Here is an 18,475-nt window from a genome sequence, read left to right as displayed (position 1 = left end):
CAGAGACAGACATTTTACACTCTTATTAGATACAGCATCTCTCCTTCATACACCATCAAGTAACAGCCATTTAGAAAAGGATTTCTTACAGAAAAGACTTACAAACGTGGGTTTAAAAATGCTATTACTTTTCTCTTGTCTTCTTGCTCCAATTTGTTCTACCTGCCTCTCTTCACACTGCTCCATTTCCCTTTAGCCAGAACATCAGTGCCTCTCAGACTACCAGATTAGTCAACCCATTGCCCAGCTTCCCCTACTTCCCTTTCTGTCCTACCTCTTTCTTGACAACATAAATCCTCTTCCTTCTCCTACATTTCCTCCTGTGAAGGTGCCTTTGTCCTCTACCCCAGGCCAGAAACACAGCTCATCTGTAATAACCTTTGCTTCTTTGCATTAACTGCTGGTGGAAAGGATTGCTGCCTTCTACACCACACTTTTTTTACCTGCTTCAGCTTGTTCATTCATTTGTTCTTAAAGGCTGCTTCCCCACCTACAGTATGAAAAAGAATCCCTTTTTCAGAAGACTTTCAAAGTTGCCCACATGCTGGCCTGGCCGTATAGAGCTATTCCCATATTTCTTACCAGTTGAAGGGAAGGATGGGACTTACTGCTAGAACTCTAGAGCTAACTCATTTTTCAGTATTAAAAGTTAAAGGGAAAAAATAAACTCCAATGTAAGTATATAATTCTGGTCTCTCTCATCGTTACTGAAGACCTCAGTTTGAGAGTTCTGTTAAAACTGCTGCTCCAGGCACGAAGTACTTAGATGGTCATTCAGACTTAAATTAATTCAAGATTACCCGAGTTCCTGCTCTGAAGACTTTCCAGGGCAACTCACTAGGAACTGGGGGTGCCACTGGGCACCTGGCTACCCACAAGCTGATGTGCTGCTTCTCCAGTAACTGCTGTAGTGCCTGTGTGGTCCCCATGAAAACAGGGTAAGCCACCCTGCATCTATTTTAAGCCAAACTCTTGCACGTGGACTACAACTATGGAGCAATTTGTGTACTGTGTGTTCTCACCCGAGCTTTACCCTGTAGTGATGTATCATGATACCCGTAACTTCAGTGCAATTATAAATGGAAAACCTATTTAGATACTTACTTCATTCAAAAACAACCATCTACTTAAAGTCATGTGTGCTGAAGCCAAAGTATTAACAGTTGGAAATGGCAATGGCAACAACATCAAAACGACCAGCAGTCTAACTTGGTATTTCTCTTTTTTCATAGTTTCTACCTACTGGTACTTTCTACTTGCCTTTATGAGGTTGTTAGACACATTAGCAGACTAGAGTAGCCAAGATTGCTCATTTCTATCTTTCCTTTGCAGTGCTGCCTTTGGAAATTAAGGTGCAGCTGGAGGAATAGTTAGGTAGTTGTGCTGGTTTTGGCTGGGATAGAGTTAATTTTCTTCATACTAGCTGGTAGGGGGCTGTGTTTTGGATTTGTGCTGAAAACAGTGTTGATAACACAGGGATGTTTCCATTACTGCTGAGCAGTGCTCACAGAGAGCCAAGGGCTTTTCTGCTCCTCACCCCACCCCACCCGGCAGTGGCTGGGAGGGGACACAAGAAGTTGGGAGGGGACACAGCCGGGACAGCTGACCCCAACTGGGCAAAGGCATGTTCCAGACCATATGATGTCATGCTCAGCATATAAACCTGCGGGGAAGAAGAAAGGGACACACACATTCGGAGTGATGACATTTGTTTTCCCAAGTAACTGTTAGGCGTGATGGAGCCCTGCTCTCCTGGAGATGGCTGAACACCTGCCTGCCGATGGGAAGTGGTGAATTAATTCCTTGTTTTGCTTTGCTTGCATGCATGGCTTTTGCTTTACCTATTACACTGTCTTTATGTCAACCTCCAAGTTTTCTCACTTTTACCATTCTGATTCTCTCCCCCATCCCACTGTGAGGGAAGTGAGTGAGCAGCTGTGTGATGCTTAGTTGCCAGCTGGGGTTAAACCACAACAGCTGTTCACAGAACTCTGGAAGTTTCTGATTCTCATTTAAGCAATCCCTGTCTTCTTTGCATTAAAACAACTGGGAGCACACACAAAGTTACCACCTGTCAGCTGGAAGGCGGTAACTTCTTAAGCTACTCAAGTTACTCCACAAGCACTCAGGTGATCAGCCACAATACAAGAACACTGCATATGCTCACTGCCCTGAAAAAACGTTAAGAGAACTAGACCCCTGTCAGAAGTTACCTCACCAACTACCGCAAGCTTCTCAGACACTTCAATGAAATTATTTCAGTATACTGTGTGGGAGAGTTGGTCAGCTGTTCAGAGTACCAGAGTATTGAGGAGTTCCAAACTTGCAGACTGTATCAGCTATCTTAGGCTGAATGCCTGTAAGATTTCCAATAAGCAGAAAAGAAGGTTAGTAAGTTGAAAGGAAAAGGTAAAAAATAAAAAGCAGACCAAACACCATTAAATTTCATTTCTATATTTCAGTAAAACCTACTTGAATACACTTTGAAACAAGAGTACAACAAAATAGAATATACTTCAAATGTTGAATATACAAACTATTATAGTTCATTCTGAACACTGGTACTTCCCTCTTAACTTCAACTAAAAAAAATTTACAGGTTTAGAACTACCTGACAAAAGCTCATGCTGGGCGTGACCTTTCAAGTGACAGAGTAGAGCTGAAACTGAAATGTATGCGCGGATGTCAAGGCTAAGTGAGAGACACAGGCATGTTACAGCAGAAGGCAGAAAGCCTGCTGCTATTTTGTCCACAATTAAGAAATTTAGACAGACTTTTAACTACCATACAAAATATGTTACATGTAATTCTATAACAATACTGTGCTAGGTACAAGATTTTTAAAAAATTTGTTTTAATAAAAAAGCTTTACACAAACAAGCCATTAGCTTATTTCAAGAAAGATAACTGAAAATCAGTCTAAGGCTTTCATTTTGAATCTGCTTAAGCTGTATGATACAAAAATCCCTCTAGGTCTCTGTCTTCTTTTAGAAGCTCTTTAATCTTCTCCTTTATTCACATTCTACAATACCTAGTAGCAGAGTTTTTCACATAGCACCGGTTGAGTACTGTGGGCACACAGTAGTAATTGCTGGTATGCATATAAAATGCATCAAATTTGCCATCTGTAACCATGAGACTTTCCTCTCCCCCAAAAAAAACTAAAAACCAAGGCAAACCTCTCACACAGCTCTCTTTTAGTGTTCCAGGTCTTAGTGTAACTTGGTAACGGGTAACGTAGTGAACTGTTTGGTCCCTTTTCAGTCCCTCTATCTTTCCTTCTCCGTAGGTTCAGCTGTCTCCCAACTGGAAGAGGCAGTTTTTGTCAGCATATCAATGTGGTTCAATTCCCACTGAAACACGGGAAAATAATTTTTTTTTTCCAGTAAGTCTTCAACATATGCATGTTTATTAACATTCCAAAACTCTCCTTTTCAACTTGGTGATCGCATCCACTTCCCTCCCCCAATTATGTCAGTATATTCAAAACCGTAACAGTCAGAAGTCCATGCTGGAAGCAACCCATTCTTCATTTCTCGCATGTTATGATTCCTTCTGTTTTCATTGTTACAGGAAGGGCAATAGCTGAGGGCGTGCTAACTACTACAACATGGGTCACAGTCTTGCTTCCATCTGCCGGCTTCTCTTCTTTTACCAGCTGCAGTGTTTTCACTTCACGTTCCTGTTTTAAAGCCGCTGTGTCAGATTTAACTTCTGGACTTTTTATAACTGCACTAATCACCCTGGGAGGAGTCTGGCCAGACGCCTGCTGAGCAGGCACCGATAGTCTCATTACTGGTGTCCCATGAGCTATAGACACGGGGGTTAGTGCTCTAACAGCCAGCGGGGTTCCCACGATGTTAATACTTCCTGACCCAGACAGGCCTGTTTTTGTTTGTAACTGACACTGCGTAAGTTGCGTGGCAGGGATCGTAATGATTTTGGCAGGCTGCATTGTGATTTTGTCTCCGTTTTCAGCAGAGGTTGGCATCACAGTAGGGATTGTCTGGATTACTACCTTTGGAGTTGTTGCTGTTGTTGGACTTGTGTTGGTTATCAACGGTGACCCTGCATTTACTGACTGCACTGCCACTGTTGAGATTTTCTGTCCCAGAGAGGTCATTACAACAGGCACTTGCATTGCCACACGTACAGTCCTGCAAAATAAAGAAAGATGCGTATGTTTAAGCCAAAACACAGGGCACCATTAGAGATGACAACAGGGACAGAGACATCTAGGATGTACAGCTTTTGAATTGGTTCTTTAAAAAAAACAACCAAACAAAAAAACCACAACCTTTTGCACATCTAGCAATAGGAACTTTGGAAATTCAGCAACATTTGTATCTCTTTTCTCCCCTCCTGCTCTCTACAAAATTTTAAAATATGCACGAGGGCAAGCATATTGACAGTTGGCTCCTATCTCATAAACTAGACTTATATAGTATTCTATCATGTTACATTGCTGCTTGCAAATCAGAAACGATTTCCAACACTTAAAACATAAACCAAAAAACTAAAAGACAGCTTCCTAACCAAAAAATGGTTTGTAATTAGCAAATGGCAAGCCCAAGCCACATTAATACAAACCTGGGAGCTGTCGTTGCTGGGACAGTAGTAGTGGTAGTTGAGGGACGAGATGATGATGTATCATGCGCTGGTGAGGCAATATTCACAACTCTGGTGACTGCTTTTTCTGTTCTGGTACAGGTTAACTGAGAGGAATTTTTTCCTCCGCGTGCAGAGGTTGCTGCTTTTAAAAGGTTTTCTGCAGATAAAGACACTCTTTCCAATGACTTTTCATCTGTAGGCATGGACAAATCTTCATTGCAGGGCTCACTTTTGTCATCATCTATGACAACTATATTTTTTGGCATCTCCTTAAACTGATATACAAGCCTCTGTCCCTCAACTTTTGCAAGGATTCCTCTTTGATAGTAGTATCTGCAAGAAAAGTACAATTAAGTAGTAACCAACATAGTGACAGGTTTTAAAGAAAACCTCATTCTATGCTAACAAGAAAATCTGAAGTAACCACAGTAAAACCTACAATGTGAGATGGTATGGAAAGAAGCTGGCAAAGTATCTGAAGGATCTAGATGAGAAAAAAATCTGACCTTTTAAATACATAATTAAGGAATTAAATGCAAATTAACCAGTAACATAAAAAGCAATAGGAACAGCAAGACTGATGCTTTTTAAACAGCTAAGTCAGCAAAAGGGAAAAGCTTTTAGAATTTCAGAACTGTTATATTTCTATAGGCAAAATTAAGAATCAGATTTAAAATTATAGTAGATAACTTAAGGATATAAGAGTTTTTACCTCAGAGCTCTTCCCATAGTCTCGTAGTTCATGTCAGGTTTGTTTTTGTGTTTTCCCCATAGTCTGGAGACAGCTTTCGAGTCCACAAGTTTAAAGATTCCCTTCTCTCGCTGAGTCCATTTAATATATCGAGGACAAGTATTTTTGTCCTGGAGAAGGTCCAGAAGAAACTCCCACAAGTACGTTGTATTTCCTATAATCAGAAAGTATTTAAATATTAGAAACCCACTTTTAAAGATAATAGAAAGTTCTCCACATATAGGTAACTCTGAATGACCTGCATTACAAGCAAACGTTACACAGTGGATGGTATCTCATGTAACCTGCACATATTCATTCATTCTATTTAGTAAAGCTTCCATAAATATTTACATTCTGAAAGGAGCTAATCCAAGTGATCTGCTGTATAGCACAGGAGCCTGTTCAATCCAGTGCCTATTCTCAGTTCTTGAAGCGTGGGAGGGTGTTCCAAGTCACTACAACCTGCATCTGTTCAGCAGAGGCAGGATGAGAGCTCAGAATTTTCTTCTCGTATTTTCCCAAACGGGGAATGGAAATGCCAGTGCATTTCATGACACTGAAGGACAAGAGCATATAAATAACTAATTTTTAAAAGTCATACAACCTTCAATATCAAACCATCTCAACTGTGGTTAAGTTTGTAATATAACCTCCTGTCCAGGACCTCGACAGAAGAATTTTAATGTACTTCTCAGGTATTCAAGAGGTACCATTTCCACCGGAGAAACCCCAAAACAGGGTTTATGACAGTGACTATTAGGATGACATAAAACGTAACATGAGGATTGTCTGCACTCTGACTATACCATTTGCACCTAGGAAAAGGGGAAGAGAAGCAGAAGAAAAAAAAATAGATCACATTCCAATTTGTACAGCTGGAGAAGACTCAAGTTATCTGAGAAGGGAGAACTAAGAGCTACAAGAGTAACAATCTCAGAATGTTAATCCCAATTTTTCATTTGATCATGCTTCCAGGGGGTGACATGGGACAAATAAAAATATATTAAAAAATGTTTTTTTTGTGAAAAAGGGTCATTAATTCCTGAGATTTAGTGGCCCAGCATAGCGGTTGTTATGCCATGCTGGAGACAATTAAAATACATTAAGGCAGGTTGAAGACCACTGTTGCAGACTCCAAGAAGTTAGCTATCTTTGAAAAACCTCAAAGGGTAAAAAAAATTATAGTTTCCATCTTCTGGAAGGCCACCTCATAGACAGAGAATAAGTGTATTTTACCACGTGCTCCAATAAACAGCAAGTACTGACTCAAGAGCTACCAAAATCCAGATTCTACTGGGTGTCAGAGACATTTGAATAGGACCTATATGAGGAAGGAGTCAACAAGAGAACTCAGGAATCCTGACACCATCCTAGATTTTAGGGAATTAATCCCTTTTTTTTCCCCTTAGCTCCTCAGAAATAGAATTTCTGGGTCCACCACCAAATGCTGTAGGTCTGCAGGAGATTCTCTGCAAAAAATAAGTGGGCTTCAGTAGTGGCAGGTAAACAGGAACTTCAAGAGAAATAATTTCTGAAAGTGCCTAATTTTTCTGCAGGAACAGTGCTGCTGATTCAGCAGCTTTCTTCTTTTCCCGCATACTGTATACTGACTTAAAATAACAACTTTTTTCCACAGGAGGACTATGCAATACCTATACTACTCAGAAGCCATCTACTATTGCCAGTAAGACCCAGAGATACTTCAGGTGGGCTGCTGTGTCAGCTGTAACTGCAGTGCATTTAACACAAAAAGCTTATTTTAGCAATGTTTAATACAATTTTGAACCATTTTTAAACCCTTTCTCCTTAGAACCAGACTTTACCAATACTATGAATCCAAGCTTACAGAATCCTGAGGAAGAAAAAGACATGGTTGTATCATCCGAACAGCTTTACGTTCGTGCCACTCTTCAGCACCCATAAGTGGGGCCTGGTAGACAAACGTGTACTGCACCTTGCTAGGAAGACAGAAGCCTTATTTAAGAGCATACAGCTCTCATCTCCACTCCTGAAAGGTCTCACGCTAACCAGTACTGAGCAGCCACTGAGCTAGACATTATTATTACCTATCTTAACTTCAATACAGAGTAGATTTTGCACAATGAAAGAAATTTTTGTGGCTCGCCAATTATTACAGCTGCCAGCTACTTAAGAATGTTAGCTGACATCTCAAAATTAATGGCCAGAAAGTGCGTGAATGATACAAGGCATTATGTGTATCAATGAACTGCCGCACTGGTACCAGCATCTATGTGGAGAGGCTCAAAGCCAGTTTTGCTCCTTTCAACTGCCTACACTTTAAAAAGAGCATTTATGCAAACGAAAAACGAAATAGGAAAAGAGAAACCATGCCTAAACCGCCAATCCACTATGTGAGGAGAAAAAAATACTACCTCAATTTAAGAAAAAATATTAGTAAGTCTCCAGTTCCTCCTGTATAATAAAAACTGAAGCGCACAATTAAATCAGATTTACAGCTGCTTCACTTTGCACCAGAAAGCATCAGGAATGCACAAAGGATGGAGTACCTACATGGACAACAAGCGATCCCCTTTCCAGCTGTGCACAACCAGCTGTCCTCCTCCTCCATGACTTAACTGCTGACAGTACTGAGTTCTAGGAATAATTCCTGGTTTTCCAAAATCACGCTGCATGTAAAATAGCCTATATTTGCAAGTAATTTTTAAAAATAAATAACAAAAAATAAATCCAGTAACAAAATATTTTGCAGGAAATCAAGTTAGCCTACATTAAGAAAAAAAAAAGTATTTTATGCCAGTTGTAGTGTAAAATATGGAGTAAGATACCCTGTGAGAACAGGAGACATAAGTAGATCATTATGAGGGTCCACAGGAAAAAAAAAAAAACAAACAAAAAAACCCCACAAAAACCAAAGCAGTACCACCTCCCACTTCATAAAAAAAACGCAGCTATAAAGTGAAATCACCAGCACAGACAAAAACTAGAAGAAACAGAAATACAGGCCTCCTTTCTCAAAGTTATTTATGCAGCAAACTAGGAACTGGGACACTTTACGAGGACTATTCAGATAATGGAAAGCTGTAATAGTGAAATCAGAATTAGAAATAAAGCTAAGAAGGCTTTAAGAATACTTGAAAAAAGGAAAATTAAACAAGATGTACTTTTAAGTACAGCAGATGCAAAATCTGTATCTTCATCGAGGTCCACTGCTACACCCAAATCCGAAGACAGCAACAGCGGCCACCGCAGGGAAGTTTAATTACTGTTTGCACTGGTTTTCCTGAGCTAACATCTGCACAACCTCAGTCCCATTCTTCCTTGCCCTACTGACAAATGTGACAACTCAGGAGCTGCACCCAGATAAGGAATTATGTAAACAGCAGAGACCTTGCTTTCAAACAAATCCCAAACTAATAGTGGAGCTGACCACTGCACTCTTTCAGCTAGTATGCTGCCACTGAAAGTCCCTAAACTTTGTTTCTCCTAGCCATAGCAACATCTCCAAACAACTTTCAGTGCAGTAAGTGGGGAAGCAATCCACATTTTTCACCTCTAACCAGGGAAGAGCTGATACACTGTATGCCAACTCAAAGCTAACCTGCAAGCAAGTGCTCTGGTCTGTCTCCCTGCTGGGTGAATAGCAGGGCCTTGGAGTCCAAGAAAGGACCCACTATTTATCAGGAGAAACATTAGGGAAGTATGACTCTCCTGCACAAAATCCCTCACTCAACCAGTAGAGAAACATATCAACATTTGTTTTTCCCCCTTAAGGCAAAATGAATCTATTAGTCAAGCAACGTATTCAACTGAAGTTTGTGAATCAACTAAGAAAACGTATTTTCAGCCATCACCATTACAAACACCCACAAGCTGCTTCTATTTGAAAACAAGCCTTTCAGCAGTGGCTTAACAAATTATGTCTCTGGCAGCAAGTTAACACACGACACAAAAGACAGCAGGAGTCAATAAACATAAAGCAAAACAAATGAAAAATCAGAAAGCCTATTAACCGCAGAGCGTATTACAGGGCACTTCTAGAGCAGTTCCACACATCCTTGTGCTAGATCTTGTACAAACATATCTGCAGACACAGAACAAAATTAAAACGGTAATGAAGTCAGTACAAACTCATCCACCAAATTTTTCAAGATCTGTGTATTTCCTGTGACAGACACGATACATATACACTGCAAAATTTTAAAGACTTGATAAATGGAAAAATATACCTTTGCCTTCTCTAGGTTTCTTCTTTATACCTAGTTCTGGAGACCCATCAGATATAGCCGATTGTTGGGTCTTCGGTTTACGGCCAGCTGCAAGTAAAACATGGGGGAAAAAATTATTAATCATATGCAGAATAGAAGTATTTTATAGTTTGTCTTTGTTGAAAGAAGCAGTTCATGCTTTTTTTTTTCCCCGCTGCCATGTCCTTGCTACAGGTATGGATAAGCTTCAATTCTTAGATTACTACTACTGCACATCCAGTTTAATTCATCATTTGGTTCCTTATTTCACAGGCAGATTTAACTCAATTTCAGACAAGTTAACAGCAGGTGAGGTAAGCACCATATGTATAAAGTAAAACTTAATTTATTTGCGTTCTTTTAATCCAGTGTCTGTTTTACTCTGAAATGTATTATTTCTTCTCCTGCTCTGTTTTTGGTATTCTAGTATGGGTACTGATCAAAGCATGAGTTTTCCTAAGAAGTTTTACTACTGAAATCGCGAACATTCATGTCCACCTTGCACCCGTCCGCTCAAAGCTATAGATAAAAGCTTCCGCTCAGAGCGCGAGTGGTGCCGCACGGGATTCACGTAGGACAGAGCATTAAGACGGCGACAAACGGCACCCGCAGCCTGAGCGATGCAGGACAGCTCTGGGTGGTGCTGGAAGCCGCAGCCCCCATCTGCCTGCTGCCCACGCGTGGGGCTGCCCTGCCCCGGGTCGCTGCGGGCTAGCAGGGCTACCATGTGCCTCCTCCTACCCTCCGCTTGCCCCCTGCGAGGAGGCTTAGGAGAGGACTCCTCAGCAGGCAGCAGGCTTATTGCTGCCTGTGTTCCTGTGCCAGGGAAATCCTCGCCCAGCAAGACCTGTGGCTTCTTCACCCTTTCATGCTTCAGTGACCTTTTTACTCAAGGTAAACAGGCCCAAGTAGGGAAAAGGATCACACCCCACGGCAGCAGGCTGTAAACAGTCCATGCTTCTGCCTCCAGTTAAAGGCAAGCAGCAACGATTAACGGTCCTACCTCAGGCATAAGAGCATTAATTTTTGCTGATGAACAATGTTCTTCATTAAACACTGAATTTCAAAAGGCATTAATTATGAAGACCAAAGTTATGGCTCTGTAACTATGACTGAATGACCTTACACGCTTAAAAGCGGGGATCTGGACTCTGTAATAGGAAAAAAATATTTACAAAATAACCTTCCTAAAATTTCAGAACTTCCTGGGCACAGCAATCTGCCCAGTAATGACCATTCAAACAGACAGCGGAATATAAAGAAAAAGTTTAAATCCAGTGTACAACTACAGCTACGGAAAAGCTTTAATCATAATTTTCTTGCTTATGTAATTTACAGTAGAGTTACAGTTATCTGTGATGTGTGTGTGTTTTTACTAAATCTAAAACTCATAGACCTTAGATTTGTATCACTTTATCACTACACTGCATTTTTTCTTCCCCTCTAAATTACAAGTCAATATTCCATCTTAGCAGGTCTGGAAGCTCTAATAAAACAACATTCCTATAGTTCTGTGAATTGTACTGATGCCTGTAAGAAAACTACTAGACCAGAGAGAGACCTCACCAGGTGCCAACCTCTCATTTGGTAGCTGAATGCTTGGAGCTCAAACACTGTTCTGAATAGTTTCTCTTCCAAGACACGCCAATCAGACAAATAAGATACTTCTCTCACAAGGAAGATCTTGTACTGATTTTGTAAACTGATTTATGGTTTTCTAAGTTAGTGTTTACCCTGTCATTTCATCGGAAGAACCCCGAGTCTACCCACTCTCCAAATATATCCGTATTTCAGACGCCAATGGCTACCCACACAAGTCCCCTTGGAATCTTTCTCTACCCTTCCTCCACTTCATCAACTGTGCTTAATAAACACACCAACAAAGATACCATTTTCCTTTACGGCTTGGCGAAGCCCATTGTCTTGCTACTTTTTTTCTTTTTTCTTGTTCCAGACTCATCTTCTATGAACTCGCATTTCAGACTCCCATCAGTCCGATTACATGAGCAGAGAAATCAGATCATCTAGTCCATCTCCACCAGTATCAACTACACCATCTGCAGCAGTGCATGTCAGAAATAAATTCTGTGATTGCTCCTACAAAAAGCCATACATACCTTTTTTCTTTTTCATTGGTTCATGGATATCAGGGGAAGTTGGAACAGGAGATGCATCCATTGGTTCAGATTCCTCTGTTGATACCTCCACCACAGTTTCTGTGATCACATCGGGTCTCATGGCCGCATGGATAAATTCTGGGGTTGACACACAAGGAGGGACAAAAACTTCCACTATGAGGGAAGGGAAAAAAAAAAAAACAAAAAAACCACTATCTGATTAAGTTTCTACCTGGTTATTTTAATGCATCTCACATAAAATTATTTTAAGCAAAGCATATGCAATAATATAGCAAGATTCTGCTCCAACAACCTGTCACCTAGAAAATCAATCCAATTCCCAAAAACATGCATGCTTGCCAGTATTGTTAGGCATAAGACAAGTATCACACTAATATTCTTTAGAACTAAACTCAACTTTAAATGAAACAAATTACAGCTTAATCTTTGATCCTTACTCCAATCTCCATTTCCTGTTTTGTAGCTTTGGGGTTTCAGTTCGACCATTATTTCTTCCAACATATATTAAATAACTTCAGAAGGAACATCAAATTAAAGTAATCAACAAGTTTTGTTTTTTTAAACTGACAGCACTTTGCAACACAGTGTATTCAGATAGTCTTTCTAAAATACAAAGACAGATAAAAATACTTTTCCCTTAAAATAACTCTTTATTTTAGCAATTTAAAAAGTCAAATTCACAGAACCACAGAATGGTTGAGGTTAGAAGTGACCTTGGGAGGGCACCTGGTCCAACCCCCTGCTCAAGCAAGGCCACCTAGAACCAGTTGCCCAGGACCGTGTCCAGACAGCTTTTAAATATCTCTAAGGATGGAGACTCCACAGCCTCTCTGGGCAACCTGTGCCAGTGCTCCGTCACCCACACAGTGAAAAAGTATTTCCTGATGTTCAGACAGAAAAGTTCATTCTAAACGTGTAGCTACTCAAGGATCTCTACCCAAAAGCCTCTCTCAAATAAATGATTTAATCTACAAGCACACTCATTACAGGGTGGGGAAATCCTGTAAAAACGCAAACAAATCAGTAGTTTTGAAATAAGCAAGCAAATGTTTTAAACAGCATGCAGTTCTCCACAGAAGCAGATTTCCCAATTTGCTTGTTTTTCTAATTAGCAGAAGGAGAAACGGCTCACAGAGCAGAAACTGTGGCTGACATACCAGGACTCCTGGCATCTCTCAGGCAGGTAGGAGACTCCATATGAAGCAAGGCCTCTGCAGCTTCAATTGTTTTATCCGTACAGTGCACATTACTTCCATGAACCGATGCTTCCACTGTAGAAGGATAAAAAAAATTAATGAGAACAGATCTCTTATAAAAGTCCACGTGTATCGCTGTACAACTGCATTACTCAATCTTAAACATGAAAATCCCAAAATTGCCTGGTGTCTTCACACCTTTTATACCTTCCTGGCAATAGAAATGTTTAGAGAAGACACAAGACGAGCAGAACCAACACTGTCGCTTCTTAGATTAGATTTCTGGTTCACAACCAAGCTCCTCATTTCTATGAGGTGATCAAGAGCTTACAGAAGCAGACTTCTGGAATTTGTCTTCTGCCTTCAAGTTAACCAGAACAAACCAGACTGTAATGAGGATGGTTACAAACCAACACAGCAGGGCAGGGAAATAGTACCATCTCCAGCTATTATCCCATTAAAATCTAAATGTCACCTCTCTTCAGATTTTCAGTCTATTTGGGTAAAGATGTATATATAAAAATACAAGATTAGTTTGCAAAACAGATATATCCAGTTTAATTTTCTGGAATTAAAAATATCTGTGAGTTGGGTTTAGCAGGCTTGGTTGTTAAAAAACAAAACACAAAGCATAACGAACAGCGTGCAGGGGTGGTTTTTTTAGGCGGTAAGTAAAGGAAGAAGGCAAAAATATCTCTTTTTTCCAAGTTCTGAAAGTTTACAAAACCTAAGTAATTAATAAAAAATAATTTAAAGTAACTTCAAGAGCGCAGATTTAAGTTTGATACAGCGCAGATCGCAGCAACACAAAAAAAAAAAACCAAACCCAACTTATCAATCAAAACTACAATCCTATTCACGGCTAACGCTATATTCCTCACCCTCGCAAAGGTTTTTGAAAGCGACGACTGCGGAAACACCTGTTGCACATCGTCCGCACTCTCACTAAGGTACGCCGGCTCTCTCCAGTTGCTCTTTCCATGTATGGCCATCTGCTCAAAGCTGAACCGCTCCAGCGAGGCAGCCGGCAGCCCAGGAAATCTATCTTTAGCGTTAAGTAGGGTCACCTATCTCCAGCGTCGGAGAACTAAAGAGGATTCGGTAGTAATTCTCTACGAGAACTTCAAGGCACCTATCCTGTTACTGAAAATGTCTAAGAAACAACCTGAGGCTCATTTAGTGGAAAGCAGGGGAAATGCTGCCAGCGTTGCTTCCGACTTAAGAAAACACTAGATACAAACAGATTCATGAGGGCACACGTGGGGAAAAAACCTTCCAGCATACTGCAGTTTATTTAAACACAAGCAGCAGACTAAACGTGTAGACCAGAAGCTGAACGCGAACGAGATATGGAAGACGCACAAATGCAAAATTCTGGGCGACTGAAATGTCTCGCTGAACCAGCCCGGCTGCCCACCCCTGCTGGCTGGCTGCTGTGATTCCCACCACAGCCCTCTCCTGGGATGCTATTTAGAGGGCTTTATCTTTTGGAATAGTAGATGCCTGATAAAGCTGACATTCCACCGTGGCTTCACCCCAGGCTAGGAACAATAAAAACCTACCTAAGAGCACAGGAAAATCACACTAAAGGAAAGGGTCTCTATTGCACGCTCTGTCCCTTGGATAAGCAGTGGCAATCAGCAAGAGTTTTGCACGGTGAGCCCTTTCCCCAGCTACAGGTCCTGGGTGCTCCCCATGCCCAGGGAAGCTGCTGTTTCTTTCCCAAGCAGCAGTTTGAGGGTGTCCTGAGTCAGAGGCTGAACACCTGCACTGAAATTGAGTAGCCCTGCAGGAAACCCTCTACCTAAACTTTTTTTCTTTCTAAAGAGAAGCTTCAGTTGCACACAAATTGATGACTAAGTTTCCCCTCATCTACCAGATAAAAATTTCCACTGGTCGTCAGAATACAGGAACAATATTCAGCTGGTCCTTATAAATGTATGAATTCTACACCAATAACGAAATTAGAAAGTCCAAATCAGCATTTAATAGATTATTATTCTAAAGCACGAAAAAGATTTAAAGCAGGTCAGCAAAGCTTTTCCATCAACGCCTCTGCCTCCCCTGCAGCAAAGACCTGTACGATTTTTCATTTCTGTTTCTGCTGGTTACCATTTTTTGGGGCAACTAGTTAGCTCGCTTCTGTGCGGATATCAGGTTCAGTATAAAAAGGACTTTTATAAAGAAACTCAAACAACAGTTGCCAAATTTCAAGAGAGTACTGAATTAGCTTACTGAAGTCATCGACTCCTAAATGCTTAAAAGCGTACAATATTCTTCTGCTTTTGTATGCAAAGTATTTCCTATAGGGAACAGTTTAGATGCTGCACCACAAGTAAGAGGTACTTAGCAGAGAACAGGATACAAGGCAAAAAAGATAGCCGAAAACCATCTTTGTACTTTTCCAGTATTATGGCACTCTGCTAAGGGGCCAGAGTGGAGGGAACAGAGACACAACTCCCCCAGCATTAGGGACTACGGCTGCAATATCATGACAGCAGAGGGAAGGAGCGAAGGAGCAAAGGAGCCGCCCCCAACCTCTGCCCTAAGTAACCCTTCCATTTCCAATAAAAATAGCACTATCTACTCCTCAAAAGCCTCTGACATTTGAAAATACACACTTCGCAAATGTTTTTCCAACATGAGTTACTTAGCAGTCCGCTAAAATTGCCACCTAAAAAACATCAAGCAAAAAATAGTAACACTTCTGGCTTTGGCTGGAACAAGACACATGCTATCTGTCTATCATGACAGTTAACAAACTCACGTAACATTGCCAAAAAGACATCTATTGAAATACTTACTAAAATGAGTGCCTGAGGTCTTCTCGGCTAGCTACATTCTCCTTTAGCCAGTCCATGGTTTTAGCCTTGGAAGCATTTGTCTACCCAGTGAGCATTGGGAGTTTTCAGCTGCGCTCAGGCAACGTTATTGTGCCAACAGATTTGGGAAAGTGCAGATTGTATCTCAACACAAATTTTACATAAGATGTCTTTCTGCCACGCTAGAAAATGTCTAATAGAAGATAGCAAGCCGGAGTGCTCAGTGAGGAGACGTGATGAAAAAATACAGCTAGAAAAGATATCCCAAAAGATGAAGTGGGGGAACAGGTTCTCTCAGAGAGGGGACAGGACAAGGAAAAACCAGGCGGCTGTTCTTGCAGATGACTAGGATCAAGTATCATCAACTAAACTATGCTTGTATCACAACACTTGGTAGCACTTCTCACAACAAAGACGGGGAAAAAGCAAGCCAAAGGAGTAGGATTCCACAATTTAAAAAAAAAAAAAAAAAAAAAAAAAACACAAAAAACCCCAACTTCAGTCAAAAGCCATCACCACAGAAAATCACTAGCAGTTATTTTCTATGCAGTACCTTTCAGGGTCCTATAGCTTGTGCCATACAAACATACACATCACAGCAACCTTAATCTTCTCTCAGTACATCCAAGGTTGTGATGCACAAGCCCAGTATCACAGCAGGCAGAAAAATTTCTAACAAAAGAATGACATGTATGACCTGTTTCTTTAAAAATGCCAGATTCACAGATTTTCCATTATACTGTGCACATATGCTTGAGTAAACAACTTAAAGACGTAGCTCTGTTTCCTTATATACTCACTGCAGGAAGAGTATCACTTGCCCAAATGAAGCAAAGGAGTTTACACGGATGGAAGTAAATTTTCCAGACTCTAGTAAATAAGTAACATGAGAACTGCCATTTACCGATCTAGAACACATCAGACCTAACACCACCACTTATCCTTCATTCTTTTAAACCAAATCTCATCTTACTGCTTTTATGACGAAGTCTGATTCCTTGGCACTTTATTTTAAAATACTTCATTAAAAAAGTTTCTGGTCCATTTTCAGGAGGAAAAAAAAATCCTCTTAGAAAAGAAAATAATTTCAGTTTTTAAAATGTAAGCAGTTAACTAGGCTAGCTGATGTCTGTCTTCACTGTTGACCTAATGTCTTCTAGCTTCACTTTATAAACAAATAGCATGTACAGTAGATTATTCAGGGTTCTCAACAGCTGTTACAAAATACCAAACTTGGTAATTAAGTCTGACAGGGCTGTACTTTAGCTTTACAGAAGAGAATACTGGCAACATATCCATTTTGTAACAATGCCCCCAGTTTTAACATAAAACAAGAGTAACAAAATGAATTAAAGCCAGTAATGAGAGGAAAAAAAATTGAAATTTTCAAATGGTACTTTTTGAAACTGTGATACAACTCCCCTCTCTTTATCTGAAGGTCTATCAATGTCTGCATTTACAAGGTCAACACTTAACAGCACCTGATTTACAATAGGTTATCCTTTAATACTATCAGGCAACCAGAACAATACTTTAATGAAGAATTCACAATTCCAAGCATGGAACTCAGTCAAGAGTGACTACTCATACGCTAACAGACCTCATTAAAGTTTATTGGTGTTCACATGCTTGTTTTATCTCAGCACTTAAAAGACCATAGTAAACAGCAGTAGAAGGTAGTAACGGTGCTTAAGCCACATTTTTAATTAAAAACAGCTGAATTGCCCATGTAGGTAATACCCAGAAATCTTTCTGTATGCAACACTTGACTGGAAAAGAAAGTATTTTCAGTTTACTGCTTGTTTTACGGCAGACTTTTGTTCAGAAACTGAAGAACTATTCCTTGGGTTTTTTAGCATTTCCCTAAGCCTGCCTCTGTTCCTTCAGAAGACTTTCAGCTGCATACAATTTGAGGATGATGCATAACCCGCTGTGTACCAGCAATCAATAACAAAGAGTAGAGCAATCATCTCAAAGCACTTGGTTCCCTGTGAGCCATATGTTATCAGCCCAACATTGAGAGAAATATTAGCTACAAAGCCAAAACATTATCTTTGTAAAGTCATTTAGGAGTTGCTCTTACAAGAAGCAATTAAGATAACCTTAAGCAGTAACAATTTTGGTCCAGCTTTCTTCCCACAGTTATCAAACACTCTGAAGTTTTGTCAACGCTGAGGCCAGCAGCCACAGGAAAAGGCAAGGCATAATTAATATAACCCCTTAGGATAAAGGATTCCTCTCTTAAATCCACGTGATACCATCTACATACATAAATAAGTAAACAGATATGGTATCCTGATAGCATGATGATGGGAATACTAGACATGTGCAGGTATCTGTATCCCTCGCTGCAATGCAAATATAAAAAAAAAAAAATTAAGCTGGTTGGGCTAAGGACATCAGAAAGAGCAATGCAAAGTTCATTTGTTATTTATCAAGCGGTTGGCTCACGAGCAATCTAGTTACAGTGACTTAAGAAGCTGCTGACACAATAATCAATTACTTCAACGTTCTCTATTCATCGACAATCGAAAGTAAAAAACTGAAAACTCCTCCAGTAGTGAGCCTGGCAAAAATCAGAGACGTATTCTACTGGCGAAGCGAAGCTGTCTTCTCTGTCGTATGCAACAGAGCGTCTAAACGCTTACAACATGCTCCACTTTCTCTGTTCTGCTGCAGAACAGAGATTCTTTGCTGCTTTGTTGGGGGGGGGGGGGGGGGGGGGGGGGGGTTGGGGGTTTTTTTTCCC

At 40.4% G+C, this 18,475-nt stretch overlaps 1 protein-coding gene across 1 annotated transcript in view; it reads right to left on the bottom strand.

Moving 5' to 3' along the window:
- Positions 1–2,438: 2,438 nt before the first annotated feature.
- ELF2 (E74-like factor 2 (ets domain transcription factor)) overlaps positions 2,439–18,475 on the bottom strand; it is a 31,260-nt gene continuing 15,223 nt past the window's right edge. Inside the window, exons 3-8 of the mRNA XM_010583622.1 lie at positions 12,866–12,979; positions 11,688–11,861; positions 9,553–9,639; positions 5,324–5,516; positions 4,591–4,944; positions 2,439–4,157 (exon numbers count right to left, since the gene is read on the bottom strand). Of these exons, the coding sequence (XP_010581924.1) occupies positions 3,530–4,157; positions 4,591–4,944; positions 5,324–5,516; positions 9,553–9,639; positions 11,688–11,861; positions 12,866–12,979 (1,550 nt within the window). The 3' untranslated portion in view covers positions 2,439–3,529. The remainder of the gene's footprint in view (positions 4,158–4,590; positions 4,945–5,323; positions 5,517–9,552; positions 9,640–11,687; positions 11,862–12,865; positions 12,980–18,475) is intronic.

This window comes from Haliaeetus leucocephalus, unplaced genomic scaffold (assembly GCF_000737465.1).
Source record: "Haliaeetus leucocephalus isolate CR32 unplaced genomic scaffold, Haliaeetus_leucocephalus-4.0 Scaffold924, whole genome shotgun sequence".
NCBI classification, from domain to species: domain Eukaryota; kingdom Metazoa; phylum Chordata; class Aves; order Accipitriformes; family Accipitridae; genus Haliaeetus; species Haliaeetus leucocephalus.
The sequence above is the reverse complement of the archived record's forward strand: the minus strand, read 5'-3'. Positions and strand labels throughout refer to the sequence as shown.